Source organism: Takifugu flavidus, chromosome 10, assembly GCF_003711565.1.
Source record: "Takifugu flavidus isolate HTHZ2018 chromosome 10, ASM371156v2, whole genome shotgun sequence".
Lineage (NCBI taxonomy): Eukaryota > Metazoa > Chordata > Actinopteri > Tetraodontiformes > Tetraodontidae > Takifugu > Takifugu flavidus.
The window spans coordinates 1399756-1427500 of record NC_079529.1 but is presented as its reverse complement, the minus strand read 5'-3'; the positions used below and the strand labels follow the sequence as shown (position 1 = coordinate 1427500).

At 48.8% G+C, this 27745-nt stretch overlaps 4 protein-coding genes across 12 annotated transcripts in view; all 4 read right to left on the bottom strand.

Annotated features, from left to right (window-relative positions):
* LOC130532918 (mucin-17) overlaps window positions 1-862 on the bottom strand; it is a 5977-nt gene extending 5115 nt beyond the window's left edge. Inside the window, exons 1-2 of one of the 5 annotated variants that reach the window (XM_057045887.1) lie at window positions 504-745; window positions 98-232 (exon numbers count right to left, since the gene is read on the bottom strand). The gene's annotated coding sequence lies outside the window, so the exon portion shown is untranslated. The other 4 variants (XM_057045886.1, XM_057045884.1, XM_057045885.1 and 1 more) reach the window with 4 other exon arrangements.
* Window positions 863-1004: 142 nt separating this feature from the next.
* ntd5 (ntl-dependent gene 5) lies at window positions 1005-7579 on the bottom strand. 2 transcript variants are annotated; one of them, XM_057046072.1, is made up of 10 exons: window positions 7447-7579; window positions 7252-7327; window positions 7022-7089; window positions 6012-6146; window positions 5555-5746; window positions 2956-3073; window positions 2395-2471; window positions 1890-2072; window positions 1585-1782; window positions 1005-1486 (listed from the first exon to the last, which is right to left on the bottom strand). In XM_057046072.1, exons 1-10 carry the CDS (start codon window positions 7562-7564, stop codon window positions 1404-1406), a joined length of 1248 nt encoding a protein of 415 aa, XP_056902052.1. In that variant the 5' UTR covers window positions 7565-7579; the 3' UTR covers window positions 1005-1403. The 2 variants fall into 2 exon arrangements, with proteins under 2 accessions (XP_056902052.1, XP_056902053.1); XM_057046073.1 differs by lacking the exons at window positions 7252-7327; window positions 7447-7579 and adding an exon at window positions 7401-7424.
* A 183-nt stretch (window positions 7580-7762) lies between these two features.
* Window positions 7763-16078, bottom strand: dbpb (D site albumin promoter binding protein b). The gene is made up of 5 exons (XM_057046095.1): window positions 15491-16078; window positions 15052-15342; window positions 14123-14569; window positions 10057-10313; window positions 7763-9819 (listed from the first exon to the last, which is right to left on the bottom strand). Exons 2-5 carry the CDS (start codon window positions 15239-15241, stop codon window positions 9616-9618), a joined length of 1098 nt encoding a protein of 365 aa, XP_056902075.1. The 5' UTR covers window positions 15242-15342; window positions 15491-16078; the 3' UTR covers window positions 7763-9615.
* A 3206-nt stretch (window positions 16079-19284) lies between these two features.
* si:dkeyp-69b9.6 (zinc finger protein 865) lies at window positions 19285-26766 on the bottom strand. 4 transcript variants are annotated; one of them, XM_057045838.1, is made up of 5 exons: window positions 26353-26766; window positions 25871-25980; window positions 24004-24116; window positions 21642-23907; window positions 19285-21353 (listed from the first exon to the last, which is right to left on the bottom strand). In XM_057045838.1, exons 4-5 carry the CDS (start codon window positions 23647-23649, stop codon window positions 19537-19539), a joined length of 3825 nt encoding a protein of 1274 aa, XP_056901818.1. In that variant the 5' UTR covers window positions 23650-23907; window positions 24004-24116; window positions 25871-25980; window positions 26353-26766; the 3' UTR covers window positions 19285-19536. The 4 variants fall into 4 exon arrangements, with proteins under 4 accessions (XP_056901818.1, XP_056901819.1, XP_056901817.1 ...); XM_057045839.1 differs by having other exon boundaries at window positions 21642-24116; window positions 25856-25980; XM_057045837.1 differs by having other exon boundaries at window positions 21642-24116.
* Between the last annotated feature and the right edge of the window lie 979 nt (window positions 26767-27745).

The window sequence follows — 27745 nt, the reverse complement described above, 5'->3', positions numbered from 1 at the left end:
CCGACCGAGTCTCCAAATAGAGGATCGACTCCTTTGACACCGGCCACCCCCCACCTCCACCCCCATAGCAGACCGTCCCGGTAATTGTGCCTGTTACCTTCTCCGCTCCAAAATTCTGGATCGGTGATATGTATTTGTCACGGGGGGGTGGGGGGTCGATCACAGCCGTCGGTCATTCGCAAAGACGTAGCGCGGCTCGGAGGGGTGCGAGCGAGACATTTCCTGCCTCACACTTCCACAATCCACATGCAAGACAAATAATGCAGCGTTTCATTTCTGATTCGCCTGATAACTATGATTTTAATCCCGCCTGGCTGGCAAACGTAAGCGTCTTTCCTAAATGTGTTGGGATCCGCCGGGAGCTCCATCCGGATGGACGCCATTACGCACAGGTCCGAAATGCCAATCTAAATATTTGGTGCGTGTGCGCCCTGACAGCTCTCGGACCTGGGACTACGCCATCACTAACGCGACGGTCGGGAGAGAGAAGCGTGTATATTTACAGAAAGTGTCGATGTGCTCCTTCCTGTGGAATCGGTGCTCGCTCGGACCTGCAGCCAGCCATTTTACAGTCGAGGGTCCGAGGCACCGAGAGCGCAGCTTTTGGATAAAGTTTCCCTGTGCGCCGGCATTAGCTCCGGCTCCTCTGTCAGAGCCGTGGAGGACGCGCCGAACATCGGTTCCATACATTTAAAAACTATATTTTCAACTATACTCCACCCATACGGACGCTGCAGGAGGACTGGCTTACCCGTGCAGAGGATATTTCCGGAGGACCAAATATGACTGTGCAGTGTAAAGGGTGATGCTGCGAATGCCGAGGGAGGGAGGGGTCAAGGGGAGTTGCTATGGTGTCGCAGCCTACCGTGTCCGACCAGTAGCCATGTTCAGCCTATGAGTACGGTTGAACCTGCAGCCCGTTATCAAAGGCGCTCTGTGCCTCAGAGGAGCAGGAGTGAAGGCGCACGAGCAGCGGCGCGCCCGCCACAGCACAGGAGACCAAATCCGACATCACTTTTATTACAATTAACACTCGCAAGCCTCGCGACTTGATGCGTCACGCTCAATAGAGATCACAGTGAGATTTCACAGAGTCAAACCAGCATGAGGGGGGTGTCGTAACTGTCACAGCGCGTATCGAGGCGTTATACATCATCGTGGATACCTATGGCGGCTACTGCTTAAAGCTGCAGGAGGATCAGACTAATACTGGAGGGGCTCGTTATAGATGCGCCTGCAGCCTGGAGGGAGGCAGGGACGAGTGGCAGAAGGCCACCCGCAGCTTAGCCAGCCGATCAACAATCATTATATAGATTGAAGCAAAGCTGCGGAGCGGAGGTCTGTTCTCAGTGATTGTGACAGTTTATGTGTTCGGCAGGGGTCAAGGGCAGCGGTCCGGGTCATCACTCCACGTCTCCGGGCTCGCACGCTTCTAGCTCTGAGACCAGCCGGTGGGGGAAGAGTTTATACTGCAGCCACGTGGGTTCTGGCAAAACAAAGAGAACATAATTGAGTATTCTAATCATCTCCTTTGTGACGTGTTTTTTTATTTATTTATTTTGTAATTAAAAAAAACAGGTTAACCGAGGTAGCAGGCTGGAGGCTGGAGCTTCCCGTCGAAACAGGTCTGGGTGGCGCTGAAGCTGCACTGCTTCTGGGCATGTTTGCAGTAGAATGTCACATTTTGCCCGTGAGGAACCATGGCGTCGGTAACGTCAAAGGGCCAGCGCTTCAGCCCGGCGATGACCACACGGCTCCGCTCGGCGGGGATGAGGCAGCGAGCTGCGAGAAGGGCCGTCGGTATGAAGGTATCATGAAAGCGTAACGGCTGAGAGGAACGTCGTCATCGGCCCCGAGAGCCCATCAAACACGCTACGACGGCCCCTTACCTCTACAAAATGGCGGCGGGGCGCTCCAGCTGCCGTTGGACAGACAGGTGACCTTCTGGGGTCCATCCAGCAGGAAATTCTTCTTGCAGAGGTAGTGGATTTCAAAACCAGCCTCATAGTTGGTCTTCTGGACGGCCACCACGTAGCCCTGCTCCACCTCGTCAGGCGGTCGGCAGTGCACATCTGAGAGAGGCCGACGATCAGAGTTAGAGGCCTCGAAGGTTAAAACAGAGCGGAGCAGAAAAGGGCGCAGGGGGCGGAAGCCAGGATGAACATCCTGTGTGGACAACAGGCCGTGCAGGCGCCGGGAGGACCACAAGGTGGCAGAAAAGCACTGCAGGCGGCCCAGCGAGAGGCGCTCTGACTCACTTCGTTCACTTTAATTATTTATTTACACATCTGCCCACAGAAGAGAACGCATGCGCCCAACAAACGCGTGTTAATCCCATCAAAAGCATTCGGGTCCAGTCAGGAAGCACCGCGACAGACAGAGAAAAACACTCACTTTTACAGATGGGGTGAGGATATTGCCACGTCTGGTTCTCCTGGCAGTAATTTTCACTGGTCCCCACTATGTTTGCGCTGCAATGGGGGGGGGAGGGTGGGGGGTGGGGGGGTGGAGACAGATGGCAGCGTGACATTTACAGCACTGACGACTGAGAGCATCTTAATAATGAAACAAAAAGAAAATGCTCAGAGGGGAAAGGTGTGAAAAATGCTCTCGTTGAAATAAATGTTGTGTTCTGGCTGACACGTTGTCTCGGAGTCAGCCAGCAGATGAGTCACGGCGTGAGAGGAGTCGGTACGAGATTGGGCTGTAATGACCCAGTTAGTTCAGTCAGAAATTTGCCATCTGATTCACGTCCCTGCCACTCATCCGTCATCATCTGACGCTCCCCACACCTCTGCCGTGATGAAGCCGTCCTTCTCCTTCACACGTCTCCATCTTCTCACTTCCTCCATTGCTACATTGCGCATCGTTTCAGGTTTTTCGTACCTCCTGCCCACACGCTCACAGCCCGGTACCCCCCCCCCCCCCCCAACCACCAACACCCCTCGTTCTCACCCAGACAGGCAGCTGTAACGGATGGACGTTCCCACTGCAGCATCGCCCTGGATGTCAAAGGTGTCCGTGACCTCCTGGGGCAGAGGGCAGTTTTGGGCAGGGTTGTTGGGTTCAGCCTCTGGAGGTCAAAAAGTGATGAGATAAAAGGTTTATTTTCAATTATATTTGCAGAAAAACAAACAAAGTCCGCAGCGCAAGCTGAAATCCAGCCACTTTGGAGGGGGGGGGGGGGATCAATGAAGCTGTCACAGACAGAAATGTGTGTTATTTTTAAAGTGTTTGACAAAGATAACCGGTGAGTCACCTTCAAGTGCTGCCAGAACAGTCGATTCTGTTCAAGCCTTTCTCAGTCAGGTAAATCTCCCTGCAGCGAGCCGCCCGAGCACCCCAGCACAGGTAACGTGTGCTTTGTTATAAAGCAGGGAGTCATATAACACTGATTATATTATCAGAATAAGAGAGGCTGCAAAGCTTGTGTTTCATTTTCTGACACAGTTAGGATGTATTACGTGTGGTTGTTACATTAATCCTGGGAAAAGGTACGCTGCATTTTAATAAGATACTCGTAATAATTGATTGACTGTACTTTAATGTAATTAAGGAGTTGAGGGAAAAAACTCATCTGTGTATTGCAAGATTTTATAGATGGTTTTACCACACAGTAGAGGGAGAAAAGGCCAAATTCATGAGAGTCAGTGTCTGCAGGAATAGCTTTGGATTGTGAAATTCCTCCTAATTAAAATCAGGAGCCATTTTTGTTGCCCCCCCCCCCCCCCTCCGTCGTCATGGTGACACCAATGTGAGGGAAATGTGGCACAAGTGCTGAATCACAGCAGCAAACAGAATTCTGTCTTTACAGGATTAAAAACACGTCAGACGTTCCGATCAATTAGGAGTGAAAGGAGAAAGAATGGCGGGAACAGGGATGGAAGATGCAGAGAAACCGGGGGGACGGTACGAAGTTTTCCAGCCAGTTTTGTGACCCACTGAGGTGTTTGGACACATCATGCCGCATTTAGAACCTGCATATCTGTATAGGTTGTATAACAGCTGGCTCGCTTCGATCCTGGATGTTGGAGGACTGCAAGCTCCTGGAAATATATAAACACCAAAAGTGGTGCTCGGAGAGAGGCAGCGGTGACCCGGGCTCCATCAAACACAAGGTTTCGGATCAGAAGGTTGCTTTGAAAGGTACAGAGGCAGCTCTCGCCCGGAGGCTGTCTTAGGTATCGGAGAACAAACTAATACCAGAACGCAAAGGGACCGATGGGAGCGTTGCAAGTCTGGCCGTGGATGAGAGCCCGGAGCCGAGTTCTCTTCTGTTTTCCCATCTTTGCCTCGGCTCCCACCCACACAGGCTGCGGCAACAAGGATGTTGAGGAGCAGGTAAATTCATCACAACCCGGTCAATTTGAATGGGGAGGAAACTCGATGCTTGGGTTTGCCGTGCGTGCAGGGGGCGCGCACGGCAAACAGCCCAGAGCGGCACGCTTGTCCTCGGCTCCTGAGTAGAGAGAGACCTTACTGGGGACCTCAGATGGAAGAGGATGAGAGGAGAGGAGGATGAGAGAGGAGAGGCAGGAAGAAGAGAGCAGGGAACAGAAAGGCCTGGAGCAGCATGAGCAACAGAGCTCTGTGACTCTCCTGACTGTGATCTGTCGCCCACACACACACACACACGCACGCAGACACACAAATATTCACAGCTAATGTACACACACACACAAAAAGCCCTGGATGAACACACATTCGCACTCTGTGCCACTCTGAGAGCGATCCGCCGCCCACTGCCTCTCAGCAGCCATGAAGGATCTCGACACAATGCAAATGCTCTGACGCGTCGGAAGCCCACCTACCTTCTGCCCATCTCCGGCGGGAGGACACTCAGCGAGACAGAGCTGCCAGCGGTGGCTTCAGGTGTGTGATTAAGCAGCTTTAGCGCCATTTTAAATGTAGTGCTAGAGCTCTGAGGTCAGCTGTGGGGGGGGGGGGGGGAGGCTGGATTGATGGCTTTAACTCCTGCTGTCGCTCCGCAGCAGACTTTTCTTCTCTATTCTCATTTTTCATGTGCTTTATATGCAGAGAACTAACAGGAAGTACAAATGTTTGATGGCGCCGCCGGAGCGCCGTGGTGCTTTTGTTCTAATTCCCAATTCCTGGAAGCTTCTTTGCATTTTGTCGAAGCATCGGCCTGTTCTGCCTGGGAAAAGCAGCACATTCCTGGAGCAAACCCGTTCAAATGGCCCCCCCTGCACGCCTTCATTTTAAGATTTGGCTCGACGTGTTTCTTGATATTAAAAGTTGTTCCCGGGATGCAGAATCCTTTTAGCCACGTTTATTGTGTTTGTCCTAGAAAAATCCCCTCACCCCTCACTTTATTGTCTAAAAGAGACATTAATGAGGCAGAATGCGAATGTGCACGAGGTAACTTATTATTGTTTAATATATATGGGAGGTTATTAACTTAAGCAGCACACATGGACCCTGTTGCTATGGTGATAAGCACAACAGCCCAAGTGCAATGTATTGTGATAATCGAAGTTCCTCGGACTGTTTTGTATTAAAATTAAACAAGTCAAACTGTAGTGCTCAAACCTACTTGTGCAGACGGGCTCCTCCCCACTCCACTGACGATCACCTTGACAACGACGCCTGGTGACATCCAAGCCGCTGGGAAACGTGAACCCCGGCTTGCAGCGCACCTCCAGCAGGGCCGAGAAGGAGGGCGTGGGCTGGAGGAGGCGCGACACGGAGTTTTCGCCGGGAGGAAGCGGCCAGGGACACGTCCGAGCTGCGGGGAAGGAAACAGGACGCGATAAAAGAGGGGAGGGGACGAGGAAACAAGGGAGCCCGGCTGGATTATGATGAACAAAACTACAAAACCAACAAAAAAAGCTTTAGCTCAGGTTTCTGAGCAGGGGCGAGGCTTGGATTCTACGTTGCAGTGACACGAGAATACACACAATGACGTGTGTTGGCACAGCTGGGCATACACACACTCCTCTAATGGCTGAGCACACACACACACACACACACACACACACACAATAAGTTACCTGGAGCCACACAGCTGAGACCACACTGGCCGTCACAGAGACACTGGCGCTTGTTGCTACAGTCTCTGTCGGTTTTGCAAGGCCGAGGACACGTCCTCCTCCTCTCCTCTCCCAGAAGTCTCTGCGGACATGACCCTGCGGTGATACCACACACACACCACACACACACACACCACACACACACACACGCACACACACACACACACACACGCACACACACACACACACACACACAATCGCTGCATCACAGCAGTTGACCCTTTGTTTGCTTCAGCTCCGTTTGTGGCCTCGTAATTGTCGGTGATTGAATTTAGGATCTGAGGACAGTAAATCCTGTGTGGGAGGCCGAACTTCCCGCTGCCAGACGAGTGCGTACTGACTCCATTATTCTTTTCCTGCTTTAAGATCTTCAAAGCAAATGATTGTTCATCCCCAGGTAGAATCCTTGCGTTCCTCCTCCTCCGCCACAGTCCTCCATACATAATCCATCAAAGTTCCACACTTGTTGTAGGTCGCAGGCCAACGTCCACACACCCTCAATGTTTCAGAACATTTTGAGGTGGGGGGGGGGGCAGACACAGCAGCTTTGAATACGCTTCCCTGGCGTGCCTTACCGGGAATGCAGACCGCCCGCTGCACATGTCAACACACACGTGCGGGGAAACTACCCTTCGTATGGCTACAGGAGGTGATGTTCAATGCAAATATTCAGGCAAATCCAAACGGTGCCGTCATTTCATGACACATGAAAGGTAAATACGAATGATGACCCCCCCCCAATGGCAAGACATCCGAATCTGTCGTTGAGTGAGGTGCTCAAACATGCTGCACGACTGTCTTCATATTGATTTATGATCAGCAGAGCCTGTATGGGAGACCCCAGCTGTGCACTAATACTGAGAACGCTCACTAAATGCTCCCTTCTCCCTCCCCCGGGTATTTAGTGATAAATGGTGTCTGCTAGGTTCGTTGGTCGCTATCAGGCCTGGCTGATGAGTTTGGGGGCTTACCTGGGGCCTCGGGGGTCAGTGCTCCAGTCAGAGCCAGCAGGGACAGCAGCAACAGTGCACAGTCCATCCTTGGAGCCAGGACGATATGAGGGAGCGACACACGGACGCAGCATTTTTTAAGGAAGGGGGGAGCAAAGGGCGGGAGGTAGGAGGGGGTTTGGGTGAGAAGCGTGTGTGTGTTGTGTGGAGAGGAGGGGTGTGTGTGTGTGTGTGTGTGTGTGTGTGCTCACAGCCTCGGAGTGCACATCTGGTTTCTGTTGAAGAGAATTGGGGAAAATTCCACTCCAGAGGACCTTTCACCTATTTCTGCCGCGGGCAAAAGGGCACAGCGGCAGATGCACAACAAATAAACACGAGTAAACAAACAAGAAACGATTACTGGATGCGACGTGCGCCGCTTTTGCACAACCAATCGCGCCACCCACTGTGGCTGGAGGGTCCACGTGCGCCCTGTTGTTTCTTCAGCTGTACATTTGAAATAATTCGCCTTACGAGCACTTTGGAACCGTCTGCTGCGGCTAAACGTGTAAAACTGCTCCTCATGTGGGAGAGGCAGCTGGATTTGGGCTGCAGATCTGAACTGATTGGTCTATAAAAGGAATGTACACAATGTTACCAAAGGTAGGGGGGGGGCAAAACAAACAGCTGCAGAGCATTTCGTTGCATATTGGGATATTCGGTCTTAAAGCTGGAGCATTCTGTTGGACTTAATGACATAAAAAAAATCATGCAAATCAGCAGTGAATGAGATCAGTTTTTATTGGTGGTTTTGGAAAAATATTGACTACATCAAAATAACCAGCGCTGAGTCGTCCGGGCAGCATGGACACCACTGATGCAGCAGGGCAGCCGTGGTTCAGTCACAGTCACTATTTATCAACCAAATCGGTGACGATATTCATCGGGAGAGCGAACCAGCACTGGTGGAGGCGACAGAGGCAGAAAGAAATGGACGATGAGGCGCACAGTCCTTATGGCGTAGGGAAGGAGAAAGCTGAGGGCAGGTCCGTGTGAGCGTGAGCCACGTGGTCACAGAAACAAAAGGTGCAGTCAGAGCAAAGTCCAGACGTTTGGGCAGACGATAAGTGCTTGTTTTCTATCCAAGAAGTCTTTCTGAGGAGCCCTGAAGGTCAAACAAGGTGCATGAGATCATCCAAAGGGGGGAAAAAAATTCAATTATACAGAACAGCAACAACAAGAGGGACTAGCGTTATAATGCTAATAACAGTAGCTGTAATGGTAACTATCGGTGGTCATTAAGGAAAGTCTAATCACACTCTATTACTACTCATCCCTCCCCGGGAACATACTTCGCTCTGGGTGATGCACACAGAGATGATTACAGATACAGAACAGAGATGCAGGAGGAGTAAAGGAGCGGTCTTGACCGAGCACTAAACAGCAGCAATCTCCACGGACCGATACAAGGAAAGTTTGGCTTTTATGGCTCCCAGAAATCGGAGAAATTAACACCATTCCGCTCAATGGGAGTGCTGAGCCCATCTACTGGAATACAGGGAATAGACAACAGAGGATAGGCCTGTCCAATAAACACAACAGCCCATAACAGTTTTCATTGAGGTGTTTATAAAGTACAGCATAGCATTAATGTGCCAGAATTACTATTTGAGAATACATTACAACACTGAAACGTGTCCAGGTTCATTCTGCCAAGGATGCAGGGTGAAAACATTTATGAGGCCGGTTTGAACACAAGTGCGAGTGGGGTGGGCTGGAAGGCCAGAAATAGCACGGTTGGATATAAAGGAGAGGAAACAAAAGTGTCCCATCTCCTAAAGAAAGGAGGAAGAGGAGCCCAGCAGGCCTAGATGGCATCATACATTACCAGGACTTCAGTAAAAGATGGGCAAAGAACCATAAAGGTTCAGCTGAAAGGGGGTAGAAAAAAAGAGTGGTGTTGCTGGGGGAGGATGGACTTTCTTATAAAGAAACACAGTTCTGTTGGGGACGAGTGTGGAAGAGAGAGTGGACTGTTGGTCCACTCCCCGGGACACAAACATAACAGGAAGCAAAGTAAGTGCTGAAGTAAAATCCACAAACTATACGGTTACAAGCTGGTTTTCTCTCTATATATTACAATTAGATACAAGTGCCCTCGCCTCTGCTGCTCCCTCCTTTAACAATCCAGTCCAAACAGAAGAAAAATACCCAACATCGGCTGATTTGTCAAACATCTCCCGACTCATCCGTAAGAAAGCAGATATTCGCCATAGCTTCGCCCCCGTCGCGGTATCTCGGCCCCCAATGTGTAGAAAATATACAAAATTATCTCCAAATTTGCTGTCCCGTTAATTTCTCCTAAGTATTATAAAAATATACAATTCTCCATAAACAAAGCTCTTAAAAGTCACATCATTCATCTGTTAAATTATTCTCTCCCTCTTTCACTTTTAAGAGCAGACGCCAGCAAAAACAAGACACCTGAGCTTTAAACAGACCTTCTCCTCGTCTTATACATTCATCATCCTCCTCTTCATCATCATTTTTGTGACATCATTCCATCAATCATGCCATCTCCTGAAAATAATCCATAGTCTCAGATTCAGTTTCCTGGTTTTTGTCCCACGTGTGTTTCACTGGTTCTCGTATTTGCTGAGGATGTTGCGGCAGCGGCCCAGTTCCTTCCGGATCTCAGCCACTTCCTGCCGGAGGGCGGCGTTCTCCCGCTCCAGATAGGCGGCCCGTACGGATATTTGGTTCTCCTTGAGGCGGCGAGCGTCTCGGGAGCGCTTTGCGGCCTCGTTGTTTTTATGCCTCCTGGTCCAGTACTTCTCATCCTGAGGGAGACAGAGCAGACGCTGGAGGTCAACAACAAGGATCCACTCAAATAATCAATGAATGGCGACACGTTTCGGACTCTGACTCTGGACCAGTGTGGGCGTTCGGCCATGAATGTGCAGAACACACACAACTTTTGGACCGGAGCGTCGGGGGTCTCATCCCAGCGCTTATAATCGTGAGCAGCTGGTGTAACTTAAATATACAGGATGCTTCTGCCACGCAAACACACTCACTTTCATGTTATCGGGAACCTGGATCTTTCGGGCCTTCTTGATCATGGGCTGCGGTTTGAGCTCGTCTTCGCTGAAGGTGTGTCTCATGGGGTCAAAGTTTGTCTGGTCAGAGGGGCTGGGCAGGGAGTCCGGAGGATCCATGTCGAACATGCTGACCGCGTCTGGCCGGCTGCCTGTGGGTGTCAGCAGAGCTGGGCAGGAGGACGAGGAAGAGGAACAAGGCGACTCACAGGAGTCGTTCATGCTCGTCTGAGTTCCTGAAATGAAACAGATCGAATCATTTAGCACGTGTGGGGGTGGGGGGGGGGGAACAGATCGAATCATTTAGCACGTGTGGGGGGGGGGGAACAGATCGAATCATTTAGCACGTGTGGGGGGGGGGGGACAGATCGAATCATTTAGCACGTGTGGGGGAGGGGGGGTGCCAAGATCCATGATCGAGGTGGCCAACTGTCAATGATTCCGATTAGAGAATCGAGGTACTTGGAAAAAGACAGACATCCCAGTCGTCTTCCTTTACACTGCATTCAAAAGGATTATGCTGAGGAATTCTGAGTTTATTATTAAAATGATTAAAATCAGCACATTTTTCAAGTCACCAGCCGTTAGAGCAGAATTCAGATGTTATCCCATTGATAAAAGGATCATTTTTAAAGATAAAAAGCCTAAAATCCACTGTTTCAATGTATTAAGCAGCAACTGAATTTGCAGCGTTGGCGGGGGGGGGGGGGGGGGGGTCACATGTTCTGAAATCAAAGGCTATTTCAATCAACACTTCTCTACATTCTAACATTGACCCCTTATTTTGGAGCAGCCTTACAATTTTTGCGTCCATTGAATTGTGAGTTTTGCTGAATAATTTGGAACGAAGCTCAATGGAGGTCGTTGAGCTTTAAAATAACTGTACAAAGTTTGTTTTTATGCCGTCTTTTGATTCTTTGGGTGGGAAAGAACTCTGGCCATAGACGCTCCAGAGTGACACAAAGTCCACATTTTTAGATGTGGATGAAGTGAATCTGTACCAATAGTATATTTTATATTAGAGGCCAGTAGCAGCGCACGCTTGCATCATATAGTCGGCTGCTTTATGATCAAAGACCTTGACTGGGAAGATCAAAGGTTTCCCAGTGTTCCGAACATGCCCAAAACTGGTTCTGAGACGAGGTTGCAGGACAGAAAAGCTGCTGTGGGCTTTCTCACACAGCTGCCCACAGATGTGTCTTGAGAACGTCTGAACTCCCAGAGAAAGCCCCTCCGCTGACGCTATCCTCTGCATCACTGATCGTGGGCAGCTGGACGAGCCAGACAGACGCCTTGGAGCAGTTCTGATGCGTTCATGGGTTTCAGAGTCGATCTCGACCACTTTGCCCAATGGCCAGTGAGCTCGCAGGAGTTGGGGATCAATCAGAACCCCCTCTGTCATCGTGTTCCCCAACAACTGCGAGAGTCATGCAGGGTCTGCGGGGGTGGAAGTCACGATGCCCCATTAGTACAACGTGTGGCCTGATCGGGCCAGGATTGGCTGCGTCAGATGACACATATCCTGCAGCCAATCTTCACGATAAATGGCCCAAAACAGTCCACTCCCGTATTGGCTTGTAGATGTACAGCCTAGAAGGTAGATCAGCCATCTTGGAAACATCTGGCTTAGCTCGCTACATCCGGCCTCCCCTGCAGTTGTGCTGATGAGTCCATATTGCCTCCCATCATGCAGCACTGGTGTTGCATCTTGTCTTGTCCCCCCCATCGCAGAATGAAGTAAGGGGCAGCGACAGTAGCCTGGATTAGATTGTAAAGGCGCGTCTCTGATCTCAGCCACTGCCGAGGCGGCTGCAGTACACACGTATGGCCACCGGGTGGCAGCAGAGAGCTGCAGCGCTCATTCCCCTGCAGCGCCTCGGAGATGCTAATCTCCCTCTATCAGCTTTCATGGACAGCAAGGTTTCAGAAATAGAGCAATGTTTTTGTTTTGTTTTGAAATAGGGTCCCGATCTAACCTCTAAATGTTGTACATTAGAGCACCTAATTTTAAACAGCCGAGGTCAAAATAGTCAATATAAAGCTCTGCTTTGATTTGAACTACTTTTGCATGTGTGCGGTGTCGAATATGGGTGCACTACTAATAGACATGGCAGTACTCTGAAAATAATAACACTAAAACTATTTATAGATTATTGACCACAAACGAATGAAACCTGTAACCACTAGTGCTGCAAAAAGTTAACAACAGGGGTGAATATTATTGCTGTTATCATTATATTTACCAATTAGTAACAGCAGAAAGCCACAAGCTTGAACTAAATACCAATATAGCTCTCTAAAAGTGGAAATGTTATATAACTTTCCACCCCTCCCTTCACAACCTGTTTCTTTAAGTGAGGCCTGTAAAGGGTTATACCTCACCCTCCTGCCCTTAAGGCCCAACACACCTCATTCTACTAACTTTAACTTCTATATAACATATTTAAGCACTTCCAACTCCTCCTGTGTGCTCACACATGATCATTTGTACACATATGTTATGATAATACCCAGCAGAATATGTATTTATCACAACCGCGTTCTCTGCACATGTATGCAAAGCCAGCCCAGACTTCAAGTCCCACAATGCAAAGTGGTTATAAATCTGTTCAGCCTGAAAACGCTAAAACGCGACGCATCCGCACCATGTGGTGGGGACAATGGGGAATTGGAAAGGTCAGGATTATAATAGAAGACAGATGATCGGTCCATAGGGTGCTGCCGCTGGTTAATAAACCTTTTTACGTCTGCAATTTATCAGCGGCGACATCTGTGGAACAGCTGTGTGGTATTAAAATGGGATATTGCTGCATCCAGTCCTGTCAGCCTTTTTGACAACAGCTATCAGAGGACACACTGTGAACGGTCTGCTATCATTTATCACAGCTGACTTGCAGATACTTAATCTGATCAGACTTGTAAATTGCACTGGCTACACCTTAACAACATGCAGTACAAAGACTTGATAGGAGTTTAAAATAGCAGCCGCAGTTGACGCAGAAACACTCGCTCTGATCTCGTGAGTCTGAAAAATACATTTCTGTACTTGCACACCAACATTCCAGGAACGTTGGCGCTACTGTACACATTACACACATTTCCACGTTGGTGTTTAACAATTTAATCATCAGAATTTCAAACTAGAACCTCTTCAAGCTTAGGATTTGCTAGATTTGATCTAAAACTAGATCTCTTCCCTCTTTGTTTCTGTCCAAAACAATTTGCAAATCAAAGGCTCCTTTTGAGCTCCAGCAGCATGGAAACTCTTCCTGTTGCTGTGTGCGGGGAGCCCCTCCCCCCTCGTGGGCTCCGCCTCCACATCGACTGGCCACGCCTCGAGTTCTCTCACCCCAGTACTCTCAGGCTCGGCACGTGTACCGGAGCGCACACATGGCCGTAGCGTGTGAAGTGAGGAGAGATTTAAAGACACGCAACCGCCTCTCTCTCTCTCTCCCTCTCTCTCTCCCTGCCTCTCTGCCTCTCTCTCCCCCCTCTCTCTCTCTCTTCAGGGTTTTGACCCTCCTGCTCATTAATAATTGGCTGGACCTGAATGCTGACTGTGTTGTTCACTGCACCGTACAGGTCACATGCAAACCTGAACGTGTCACTGACTCATCGTACACTTCCGATGGAATTTCTCTCTCTCTCTCTGCAGCCGTCACGCCCCATCCTTGCATTTGTTTATTTTCCCTCTGCGAGATTTTTAACCTTCCTCCCGGCTGCTAGACTAAAGGAGCCCTTATTCACTGATAAACAATGCGTTTCTAAACCATTTCTACATTCTGATTTTGCTGTTTCAGAGGAAAATATTTGTTAGTAAGGCAAAGAACCCAAGTGCTGAATAACCGGTGAGAACGTTCTAACCTCCTCATATAACCTTGACTACAATCATTAAATTAAAAGCACTGCGGGCCTCATATCAAGGAACAATTTGTCTCTTTCTGTTGGGGACTGGCAGAGGCAAACCTTGATGAATGAGCCGTCCTTACTTCAAAAGTCTGCCCATTCAGGCACGAACAAAAAGGTCCAGAGAAGTCCAACTCACCATGGAGACAGTCGCTCCCTCCTGAGAGGCCCTGCGACGGAGCGACCTCCAAGCCAATCAGCGACGGGGAAGACGAGGATGAGGACGAGGACGATGCGGAGCCAGGTGGAGGTGAGGGCGGAAGGCACTGGGAACTCTGGCTGGGAACGGCTGACTGGGAGCTCTGTGAGGGGATCTGAGCTGAGCTGGAGCTGTTGTTATTATGCATGCTGCCCATTCCATTCTCAGTCAGAAACTCCTCCAAATCCATGTACTGAAGCTGGAAGAGGCCCCCGTCCGCAGGCAGGTTGCGATCCCATAGGAAAGGCCCCAAGAACTGGTTGAAGTTCCCGCCTCCATTCCCGCCGTTGCTGCTGCTGCCATTTGCCAGGCCGCTGCCGAGTCCGCTGCCGTTCCTGATGGGGCAGACCCCTAAAGAGTCCTCGTCCATGTCCAGCCTCTCTTTGTCTGACAAGGGGAAAAAATAAAGGTGAAAAACAGTCTCGCCACACACTCCATATTGATGGCAGGTGGGCCCGTGAGATGCATCCATCTCACATGCACACACACAATTACAGAAATGCACAAAATACAGCCACAGATGGGCCAGATGGTAGCTGAATCGGAGCTTTAAGCAAGAGCTGAAGCCCATTTGTTCCCACAACATGCACATAATCTTCCGAAGAACCCTTGCAATAGTTTTCATTGCCGGGTGCGACTCGTTTTACCCCGAGTCCTAATTTAAACTCAGGCCGGGATTATAATCCCAGTTAACGCGGGATGAGGGACAGGAAAATCCATCAGAGATGATTAGTAAGAAAATAGCCATTTGGGAATCTCGTGATGTTCAAGTTATAATAAAGGCTGGAGGGCTGAATGATTTATTCACGCCTGCTCCTCGCACGTGCGGAGATGCTGCACAACAATAATAACGTGACCACAGTTCTCACCTTTCATATCACCTGGGAGTTTTAAACGAAGGTCTCCCTTCATGGGGTGCTGCAGGAGGGACTTGAGCCCTGTCATGGAGTTGTGATGCCCCCCTGTGAGGGAGCCTGCAGGCTGAGTGCAACTTCCAAACTGTGGGCTTGCACCAGCTGGGAGGTCAGGGGTCGGAAGCTGGGAGAGCTGCCTGGACATCCTGGACCAGACGGGGTTGCAAGAAAAAAAAACAACACCTGGGGCACTTGGAGGGGCGTGGCAAAGTCGACCCGAGGAGCTACCAATGGTGAGCTGGATGACTGTGCACATAGAGGAGGGGTTGGGGTAGAAGGTAGACAGTTTGAGAAGTATCTATACAACACCGAGCAAACATTTTAATGACATGGCACATATCAAATCATGTGAAAGATAGCATGGCAAGTTCAGGCATGAGTATAAAGGTCGTACCTTTTCAAACGAAGTTTTTAAAAGTTCCTTATTCCCTTGCAGAAATGTGACCGTCGGAATATTCCATCGCCGTCGAATCCTGGATAAAAAGGCTCAAACTGCTGTCTTCAGTGTGGGAGGAACGTGAGAGATAATCCTTTCCATAACACAAAAGCGTGAAAAATGATAGGAGGAACCACCTTTGCACCGCATTAAATGTCGTTAGCGAAACGTCAAAAAAAAGTATTCTCCGGATTTATTCGTCCAGCATTTAAAAGCTTTTTTGGGGGAAAAAATCCACGCTAAAGCAGATCTCCGAATCAACAAAACAGTCGGATCAAAACAGTGCGTTTAAAAACACGCACGCAGCGACAGGAACACTGAGTGCATTGGTCAGATGACAAGTTGTGTTGGTATTTCTCTGCTCGTCTGGCGCTCTGCTGTCCGTCGGTGGAGGAGGAGGGGTCGTTCCTTCTTCTGTCTGTACTTTTTTTTTTTCATCCGGTGGATCCAGTCACGGGTGCACGGGCTCCGTGCTGCGTTCGGGCCGTGAGACGTCCTCAGCCAAAGCGCGCTCTCTCTCCGTGTCTCGCTGTCTCTCTCTCTCTCTCTCTCCGCCTCAGCTGGAACGAACACGGGCAGTTCACGTGACGTCACACCCCACAAACAAGCGGCAGGCTCTGAAGGGGGCGTGGCCTGCCGGAGGAATTAACTCTCGCTCATTATTTATGGGACACACCCACCCTCGTGCCAGACTTCGTGGAGAACTCGGTGTTTTTAAATCTTGTACAAATATATCGACGTTTCCTGATGTACCCATGCTGCCGTGGCACATTCGTGTACTTCCGTGTTTTACAGCGCGTCTGCACGAGCACGCTACGCCATCGGAAAATGTCACGTTCGCCTGGTTCTCTTACGTCGTTGAGCTGAACGCTTTTTAAATTAATATCTGTGAAAAGTTGGGGCTGGGCGACAAAACCGTGCAGCGCAGCACGACTGTGGCGGTTCCCCTGTAATCCAGAAAACGTGAGAGTGTGTTTTTTTCAGGCGAGGAGAACGCTCCGGCACGTTGCCTCCCGGCGTACAATAGCTGTTCCAGCTCACGTGGACCAGGCACGCGGTGACCGAGCCTGTCGCTCGCGGGTCTTTCTCCAATTGGCTCCGAGGATGCAGCCGCCCCGCCCACAAAGACAGGCGATTGGTTAAGAGGGTTAGTGCCCGCCCACTCAGCTTCCCCGCTGCATGCCCCTGCCGCGTGAGACGCGTTCGAAAGCGAAAAAGCGCGAGGCGCTGTCTGGCGTTCCGAACAGTTGGACGGCAAATAAAAACATCGCGTGCCGCAGGAATTCACGTTGGGATGGAAGTTGACATATATACAGTGGACGCAACGAAGCGACATTACGACGGTTTCACCATTCAAAACACACGTTGTGTTAATATAACAAAGACAAAGATGTTATAAAGGATGTTATAAAGGACTCTGGTATCCAGAGCAAGTTATTACAGGGATTTAAGATCAAATACTACCGTGCACAGCTGCGATGATTAGAATTATAAAGACATAATCTCGATTTCTTACAGTTCCGTTGGACGGCAGGTTATTTCACTTAATACGCATTTAAAAACAAAAAACATCGGTGTTTATACATTTTACCTTCTAAAGTAGGGATATGTACAGCTGAGAGGGAAATGTATACCCAATTGTTTTGAGCGTACACAATCTTTTTAAATGATCGAGACAATTCTCTTTTTTTAGTTTTTGTAGTTCTGGTGCAAAATAGCACCAAAATCCAGTGTCGAGCGGCACTCGAGCACGCTGGTCACCCTTAAAGTGTTGGTCACGTTAGGTGAGAGCAGACGGCTTCATGATTCAGCACAAGCGGCCCCTTAAGTCCACCTCCATCCCACCAGCACCAGGTCCATGTGACTGCTCCTCTGGTTCACACCGCCGGGCTCCGGTGGAAATGAGATGCTTACTGCCATCTGGTGGAATCACCAGTGACCAAGCCTTCCACTGCCACTATTTCAGCTAAGGCGTGAACATTTACAACATTAAATTTGAGTAACCTGTTTAGATAAGCGAATGAGCCAATCATGGGCGATGAAATCCTACATTTTAAAACCCCGAAGTGATTTTCCTACCCATAAAATGTTATTGGCGTGATTAGTGAACTTGAAATGAAAGGAAAACAAATGATTACACATAAGGTTTATTCATTGCTGAAATAGAATCAACTACCAACTTTTCAGTAAATAATGTTATAGAAATCTACTCAAAACTATTGTTTTTCTTTAAAAGGGAAGAGAAAAAAACTAGACAAACAAGGGGATCAACACTACATATGTGAATAAAGTGACAAGGTGTTTTTAAAACGTACTTTAAACCAAGGCTTGACAGTGAGAACATGATTGCAACTCGGCAAAATAAAAACTTGATAAGAATTAACTAAGTGATTGGCATGAAGACTGTTTGGGTTACACACAGATACATGAAATATTACACTTCTATGATAGGTCCTTGTCTTAAACATACCATGATGTACAGTAGAAATAATCACTGCTAAAAAGAGCATACAAATAACATGATAAACATTTGTTACAGTCTTGCTTCACCTGTTTTCAATCTCTTGGTATAAAAGCTAAGAATATCTCAAATAAACAAAGTAAACATACTAATCAAGGGTTTTTTTTTTGTGTTTCTTCATTTTGGCCGGAGAGGGATCCTTAAAATGCTTACCAGCAACTTTGACATTTCATCTATGCGAGTAAATTTACTAGGGAATATAGAGTAACCTTTGAAAACCATGTTTAGCACTACAAACATCTGGGGATATACGGTTTAAACCATCACATACTGCAGGAGTGATTTTACAACCTTAGCAGAAAAACTTGACCAAGAGAACAAACATGCACTGACAAACTATCGACGACGGTCTTTGTCCTCGAGTCCCTACTCCTAATAAATGCACTTTACATTTTTGAAAGAAAGAAAGAGAGAAAGAAAAAGAAAACCAAATCAAAACATCCTCAGAGCCTCTAAGTTAACAACAAGACAAAAGTACACAGCAGAAACATTTATCGTACAGCAAGAGGTGTAGCAGAGTTTCTAGATAGTGGGAACGGGAGGTACATTAGCAGGTCAATTCACCTAAACTTGTCTAGTAACAGCACAGTGTCAGCCAAGCATAGTGTCAATGCACTTAAGGGGTTACTTAACCTATGGAAACAGTCACATCATTGAAAACACCTTCCAGTATAATCTGGAAGGATTTTTGTGATATTTCATAGGATGCTCTACAGTAGTTTTTTTTTTTTTTTTTTTTAAAACACACTCATTCTAATAGTCAGCAGAATAGATTAAAAAAAATTCACACACATGAGGCATCGAATTCAGCTGAGGGCATTGCTGCCCTTTCAGTCCCTTTCTGGCAACTCATTTTTAGAACTGAAATATTCCCCTTTTGCCATTCTGTTCACATCCCAGAATGCTCAGTACCTGTACGACCCCTGCAAGTACGGCATCTCGCCCTGCTCCTCCTGGGTCTGTCTCTCTCCGGGTCTCTTTGAAACCCTCAGCCTTGTATCCGCACCACGCTGCAGTCCTTTAGCCCGGCGCCGGCACGACACCTTGTGCCTGTGGAGAAGCGTTGCGTTCCAGAAGCGGGAGGAGCAGCGTCGGCAGGAGAACGTCCCTTTGGCGCGATGGGAAGCCCGGTGAATGAAGGCCGCCAGTGGCCTGTGCGACTGTTTCCCACATACACTACACTTGAGTCGCTCCTGAGTGGTCAAGGCTTTGTGCGGGTGCTTAACTGCCATGTGTACCAGCAGTCCCGACTTATGGGAAAACACAGAATTGGGGCATATGGGACAGCCAAAACGTTTCACAGGGACTTTGAGAGACGACAGGATCTGCACCTTCATCCCCCCAGTGTTGACAAGCTTATACCCACCACCTCCTGATCCTCCTCCTCGCCTAATAGTCAAACGAAGAGAGCCATGTTTTTTATTACACTGACCTCTAACTGTACACCTGATTTTTTTCTTCTTTTTGCTTCCGTCAAATCTGACTAAATCTTGGGACTCCCACTTATTTTCATTCCAATCTCTCCTGTTGGACTTTTTTTTTTCTTCTTGTGTCGTCTCATGTCATTGTGTGTTACCTGGATGTCGCAGTCGAGGTGCTGGTGGGCCTGGGTGCCTGACTGATGATGAGGATGATGGTGGGAGTGAGGATGATGATGATGATGATGCAGGTGATGATGTTCAGAGGAGGGCAGTTCCGTAAGGGGCTGAAATGGGGCTGTTGTGTGAAGCGTGCGGCTACGGGATCCAGCCGGATATATGTGCTCTCCTTTCACCCCAGCCGGGGAATGTGGATGCTGGGGCGCCATAATTGTAGAGTTTGGAGGAAGAGGCTGAGAATAAGGTGATGCGGTAGCGGCTGAAGAATGGGCCGTGTCGTAAAAGAGGGGAGAGTATCCAACAAGTGTTTGTGGGGGTGCTTGTTGGTGGCTGTGAGTTACAACGCTTAGACTTTGACCTCCGTGGCTCTCTGTGGAAGGAGCCATCTGTAGAAGCGCATTAGTGGCAGCCTCGCTCTCTGACGCCGACTGATGAACGTCATTTCCACCCCTGGCGTCTGTGCTGCTGCCTTCTTGAGGATTAGATGGTTCAGTGCAGGTCATCCCGTGCTGCGACTGCCGGTGGCGAGTGAGGCTATTCGCGTAGGCAAAGGCTTTGTCGCACACCTCGCAGCGAAACAGCTTATCACCCCCGCCTTCGTGAACTGTCTGGTGATGAGCCGTCAGGTGGAAGTGATGGCGAAATGATTTCCAACATATAGCACAGGTGTAGAGGCGTGGCGGAGCTGGCGCTTGTGGTTGAGGTGCAGGCTGAGGCTGAGGCTGAGGCTGAGGCTGAGGCTGAGGCTGAGGCTGGGCGTTGCCGTCTTGAGGCTTGACATCTTGAGGGTAGTAATATGTGGCGGCGCTGGGTGCTTGGTTCTGGCTCCGGTCTTGGGTAACGCTACATTGAGGGTTTGGATTAAAGCTGTTGAGGGTCTCTGCAGCAGGGGTTGTGGGCACCTCTTCTAGCTCCCCTTTCTGGTGGAGCTTGCTATGCCTTCTGAGGCTCTGGGAATAGCCAAACTCTTTTCCACATATGTTGCATTTGTAATTCTTTGCCCCAGAGTGGACCGTTTGATGCTTGCTGAGGTGAAAAGCCTCTCGGAAATACTTTCCACACACGGTGCAGTGGTGGGGCTTTTCTCCAGTGTGAATGCGATCGTGTCTGCGGAGGGTCTCGCGGCGTGCAAAGCCCTTACCGCAGACGCTGCAAAGGTGAGTGCGTGGAAGCCCGCTTGGACCCATTCTGGGAGTGTACTGCCTACGTTTGGGGGGCTGTCCACCTTGCGCAGGGTCTTTCTTAGCTCTGGGTTTACGTGGACGTTTTGGTTTGGCAGCCGGATTTTGTGGGTTGCTGCTCATTGGTTCCTGGTTCCCCACGCCTCTGAAATTCTTATCAATACCAGATGTTGACGAGGGTGAGCCCAGAGGACCTAAACCCAGACCACCTAGAAGGCCTCCTATGATGTCTCCCCTATCATCCCCTCTATTTCCACTGTTACTTGCAGCCGTGATCGCAGAGATAGCATTATTGACAGAGCTGGTAACATCATCCTCCGAGTCATCCAGTAGAGAAGAAAGGGGCAGGTGGGGCTGTTGCTGTGGATGGTGGTGCTGGCCGTGGCTCTGTGAGTGCGGATGCAGTGTTGGAGCCAGTGGAGCCTTTCTTAGAGCGGGGCCCGCCATCCCACTTCCACAGGGGGAGGCACCAGAGTAGCATGGAGATGGATTACCTTGAGAACGGTGGTCATCGTGGTAGCCTGTGTAACGATTCCGAGAGTAGTCAGTGGGGTATTTACCATCTGTGCTGTCCCTGTCATTTGAATTCCCTCCCCTTCCAGACTGAAACAGACCATCACACCCTAAACCTGATTTTGGTTCTCCATCCCCCACAATGATTACACCATCTTCTTCCTCAGTTTTCCCATATACAACGCCTCTATTGCTTTGATAAGTTCCCCCTCCTCCGTTACCTCCTCCACCCCCTCCCCCAACTCTGTCCTCACCATCAGTTCCTGTCTTGCTGCCCCTCTGCTTGGGTCCCCTACCTGGCTTGCCGCAGGTGCCTGAGGCAGCATGGTTGAGAAGAGAGGTGCTCTCACGGAAGGCACGACCACAGGCGGGACATCGGAATGGCTTTTCCTCATGTATCTTCTCGTGACGTGTCAATGATTCTCTACGATTAAAAGCCCGAGAACAGGTGGAGCAGCCATACGGGCGGGCCGAAGAGTGTATAACTCCGTGTTGCAGGAGGTGCCCTTTTTTCTTAAAGGCTTTGCCACAATCAGAGCAATGAAATAGTTTGTCTGGGCTAGGACATGAATTGGATGAGGGCTGAGTTTCTTGGGTCGAATGTGGGAGGCTTGGATCAGACTGTGCTTTAATATGAATAGGGTTCGGACCAGTCGTGCTACTATTGCTAGTACCCGCTGTGGTTGGCTCATGCATGCGCAAATGCCTGCGAAGGCTTGAAAGGTGAGGAAAGCTTTTGCCACAATCTCTACAGCTATAAAGGGGCTCTGTATCAGACGCTGAGGGGTTTGGTTGCATTGAGTTCTGGTTATCAGATTTAGAAAGATGAGAGTCATTAGTAACGAGGACTGAGGCAGCAGTGGAAGAGGGAGCAGAGGAGGAGGAGGAAGAAACTACAGATGAGGATGAAGATGACGAAGAAAGAAGTGATGATGGGTCTCCACCCATAGGCGTTATACCAACCCCGCTCCCGATTAAAGCCGGGGGCTGACCATGACTAAGTCCTCCGCTGTTGCTAGTAGTGCTTGGATTACCACTGTGGCTGCTACTGTTATTACCAGCGGCGTCAGATTTCCTCTGTGGCAAATAGCCAGCCATAGCTTTCTTTCTCCTACTACTACTGTTGCTACTGCCGCCCCCGCCGCTGCTGCTGTCCCCTTTACCATCATCCTTGCTTAAAGATAAGTGAAGTGGCAAGGGCAGGGGTAACCCTGCCTCCTGCTGCATCAGAGAAGCTATCTGATTTGATGAGAGCACAGGGATTCCCTGAAAGTCAAAGCCACCTAGCGATGAGGGCTGGGAGCCTGGGTGGAGCGGATGGTGCGAATGAGAGTGAGGGTGAGACAGAGCGTGTGGTGGAAGCTGTTGCTGTTGGGAAGGTTGCGGTGCGCCCTGCTGTGGCTGAGCAGTGGAGTGGCCATGGGAATGAGAAGAATGCAAAGCAGGTGGTGAAGCAAGACTAGTACTAGTTTCCCCACCTGTCTGGCTTAACCCAATCCCTAAATGGTTATGGGTGCCTTGTTGAACAAGAAACTGCTCTAAACTAGCATTAGCAGGTACCCCAGAGAGGAAATACTGGTTAGCAGCTAACATGCAACTAAACTGTTGGTGAAGACTCCGCGCGTCAGACTGGGCCCCGACCAATTGGTGCCCCAAGGAGCTAACTGCACTGCTGCTGGGAGGGTTATTAGAGGCTGTCACGGAGGTTGAAGGGGAAGGAGAGGAAGTGGAGGGACCAGATGATGCCTGGGGCACAGAGAGGCCAGGATGCAGTGGAGGAGGGGGTGGAGGTGCAGATGTTACTAATCCTCCTAATCCCCCAGCACTCCCACTACTGCTACTTCCCCCAGCAAAGTGCTCAAAGCGGCCTACACCTGGGTGCAACTGCTCTTGTGCTAGTGCTGCCTCAGACGGGTGGAAAGAGCGCAGGAACTGTGGGTAGCCTGAAGAATGACTTGAGCTGCTGCTGCTCATCTTGCTTGACTTTGAACGAGAGCTCTGAGATGAGGAAGGCTGTTGTTGTAAAGGTGGGGGAGGAGGGGCACTCATCTTGGCAAAAATGGAGGCAGAATCAGAAAAAGCGTTACCTCTAGTCCCCTGCAGGGGGCCCAAGCCAAGTCCAGAGAGGAGAGCTCCAGAAGACTCAGCCTGTTGCTGCTGCTGCTGCTGGAGTTGATGCTGGTGAAGCTGCACTTGCTGCTGATGCTGTAGTTGTCGATCTAAACCGAGGCCTTTAAACTGGTGGGCCTGATGCCCACTTAACATCTCTATAATGTCCAGATTGTATTTTCCAAATTGGAACATTTCCCACTCACTGGCACATGGGGGTGGAGGAGCCAAACCACCAGCGCTAGGATGAGCAGTAATTATCCTAAGACTTGCTGGTGAAAAGATGAACTTGACCTTAAGGGCGATGTTGTTCTACTTCTCAAAAGCCTAGTCAGTGTCTTAAATCTAAAGTTTCCTGTCCAGATAGTTTACTTCTGGTGATGACACTCGCTGTTGAACATCCACTGCCCCCGCTCCACTTCAAAAATGAGCGGGGTGGCCAGGAAGTTAAGTCTATAATCAAAAAAGGCAAAGTGTCTTTTTTTAACAGGTAGATCAGCTCCACCCTGACTTTGAAAAAAAAAAAAAAAAAAAAAAGGTTAAGTATACTTTTAATGAGAAGCACTGCAAACGACTTCTTGCCTCCTTTGAGAGTTACAGCGTTGGTATTTTTTTGTTCTTTTAGGATTCCACATCCGTGTTCAGCCGAGAAGTTCCTACAGCTGAAAAAAACAGAATTCAGAGAAGGTTGAAAGTCACAGACAGGAAAGGTCATTTGAGTTCAATGTAATTAACCATTAAAAGCACGGAAGACTCGTGCACGGACATAAAAGCTGGACACCTGTACCGGGTCTTACGCACACTTGACAGGTAATGTGACGGTTTAAACAGGGGGTCGTGATGCATGTCTGCAGGTGGTGCGAGCGGAACGAGTAAAAGCAGAGGCGCTGCAGCGTGTGTGCACGTGGATTCTGTGGTCAGCTGCACGCTGCTGCAGCTGCCACGTCGCCCCGTCAGCGCCCCGAGAACTCGGCTCTCGCCGTCCCTTTGAATCCTAAAGGCGCCTCAAGCGTTAAGATGAATCAAAATGGAGAAAAAGTGACCGGCGCCAACGGCGGAACATAAAAGGACAAATTCACTCGGCTTTGTTATTCCAGTGTTTGAAGTATATTTCCTGGAAAAGGTTATACGTTAATGAATATAGCAAAATCATCACAATTTGGATTCTAATCCGCCTATCAGGGAATTCAAATTTAAATTTGAGGGCTGCTGAGTTTCATGCTGGCTCCTTATCATTGATACAGGGTTAAAAAATAAGAATATTCTCTCTCCTATCACATAGTGGACTCAGCACAAATGACTGTAGTTTTACATTTGTGCTCCAATTTTATGAAAATAGGATCGATACAAATAGAATTAAATATTCATGACAAAGTGATCAGTTCCTGTTGGAAATAGGCTGCAACTGTGAGCAAGTACTGAGAGGAGACCGACACAAATATAGCATGTGAAACTATTTCTTCAAGACCCAGTGGAAGCGGTAAAAAGAGAAACGAAAGAGGGAAAAGGGTAAGAAAAGATGCATAAATAACCACATTGGGCATTTGGGGCAAATGCTGCTGTAGCTCACTAATAATTGGAATCCATAATATTTACAATGATGTGATCATTCCTGGATTTTACCTGACGAATTTCTGCAACTTATAACATTATTAGAACACCTGACACATCGGACAATATCCACTTTTTTGTCTCCAATGTGTGATTTCATTTCTTAATGTTCATGAAATATGCAGATTGTTGCTCCGAGTCCGACAAATATCAGATTAAATGACAGTTTTTTTAAATCAATTTTTAACTTAAATCTTTGGTATGTCCGCCTTTTGCAAATATACATTCGATTCTTTTTTGTGCACAATGGGGGCTGAGGTCCGGACGTTGACGGCACCGGTCCATCACTTTCAGTGCTCCGGCACATTCCTCCTGTCAGGCAGTTATAGTTGGAAAAATGTTAACTTTCATGGCCAATTCAACAAAAACCTTTGAAATATGACAAGTGTTCTAATAATTTTGACCACTGTGAATATAAACCGTGGAAAAACTGGGGGGGGGGGAAAGTCAAATAAGTATCACTGTAGCTGGCAAATCAGAGAAACGGAATGTAAAGTTCATTCATATTTCCATTTTTATCTTTGTTTTATTGACACATGTGCACATTATGGACACGTGCACACGTATAAAACCACAGATACAGCACTTTGTTACTGATTGTGCTCTCAAGTCGTATATTAAAGTGATTTAAGTCGGATTATAACTGCCACTATAATAATTAACATCATAAATCTATATGACTCAGGTTGTAAATAATATAGAATGAAAAAGCTGCTGAAAAGTGCGATTCTTGCACAGCTTCTGTATTTCTACAGGAAGGAATAAAAGTGGCTCGGTTATTTTTGCTCACCTCGTAAAATCTTACCTTTTCCTCAGATGAGGATAAACGTAGCCGGGAGGGATCTTTCCTGGCAGACGACGGAGGCAATCTAGCGCATATTTCACCGTCTCTCATCGTCAGATTAATCGCCGATCCTGTGGAGGAGAAGAGCAATAGTCCCGTTTCCATCACTGCCAAACTCGCTGCACAATGTAAACATTAGCGCGACATTTAGGAGCGGATGCACTTGTGGTAGCATCACGTTGAGAGTTCGGGCTAGCATCCACACAACCCCGGGGAACGCAAACCACTCGCACAACACAATAAAAACTTTGTTAACGGTGTTGATTCGCGTTGTATTTGACGCGGATTCGGCGTGTTTAGCCACTCGGCGCAGACCCGCTCTTGCTAGCATTAGCCAGCACATCCAAAGAACGCTACCCAGCGCGTGCGGGCGAGCGCTAACGCCACGACGCGACGGTTAGCGATTATCTCCCCCCCGAAGCCGATTTTCGGTAAATGTTCACCTCCGCAGACGGTCGCAGACGGACGAGGCCTGTCACGCCTTCTTCCAGCCGCCTAGCTAGCTGCCGCCCGCTTCCATTTCTGCGCGCTGTGCTTCCCAGACGTTAGCCGGAGCCATTTTCACCGACGCCGAGTTGGGCGAAAGCTCACGCCGCGCAAATCAACGCCGACTGCTCCTTCTTCCGCCTCTCTGCCATAAGCGCCGCGGCGATCGGGACTTTGGGCAGTTTTCGACCGCCGGGAAGAGGATGGGGGGGGACGGGGAAAAAAATTTGGGTGGTCGGCGGTATTATTTTTTGGGTAAAAGTGAGTGACGTGTGCGCTCTTAACATTGGTCCTTTCCGGCCCTTGTAATATTTCCGGGTAGCCCTCGCGGGGCTCGCGGGGACAGACGCCTGGACCGGACCGGCCTCAGTTTCCCGGCAGAGGCGCGTTCACACCGCGTTTTTTCTCCGTCTGTCCCGATTCTGTCAAAGATAAGCGGCCCCAGAGGAAGGCTGCATAACAGCCGTGGCATCCAGGCCTGTTATAGCAGCGTTATTACACCGTTAGGCCATAAATCACTTCCATCACAAAGCGACTGGGATTGAAAAAGAACAGATTTCGAACTAACTGGTTTAGTTAGTTTCGAGCAAGGTTGCAGGCTACATTGTAGTGTTGCTGGAATTTGTTAATCAGAATTAACTTCACTTCAGTGGGTGTTAATAGAAATACCAGATGGTTTTTGTAGTGTACACCTGACCCCCTACGTAAATCATGGTGGCTTTTTTATTTAAAATCTCATATATTACAAACACTTCAATGCTCAACACAATGTACCAGGTGACAATAGCATCATCTTCAGTACATTTCTGTGACTCAGCTGTTACAAAACCACATCTCTACTAGTATTTATGATGCATGCTGAGATATGTGCGCGTATTCTCCTCTCAAGGTTCTGAACAGGATGGCTAATATAATAGGAATGAAGTCCGAATGATCAGGTCCTCTAGTGCTGTGATGAATGCTTGGGAGGCATCTCAAGACCTTCTGCAGGCGCAATCGGCACTTTATTATGGCACTTGCAGGGTTTGATTCATCCGTTTTAATCATGGGGGATGTGAATAATTTCAGATCTGTGGTTCTAATTTCTAAAGGGCTGCAATCATGCCTGAGTTAGGACGCATCGTGCAGAGAGCGTGCAAGCAACGGAATATTTTTACTCCAGTCCATCAAAGGAAAAGACTCGACCCAGACACATTTGCTATCAAAACCTCCGTTTGTAATTTCCGGCTATGTGTGGTGTGTCTCAGCTGTAATCAGTGTCATAAGGGAGCTTGATTTCCTTAAGATAAACACGATGGCGCCTGACTGGCAGGTGCTGGAAAACTGTGAGATTAATGATACAATCTAAGA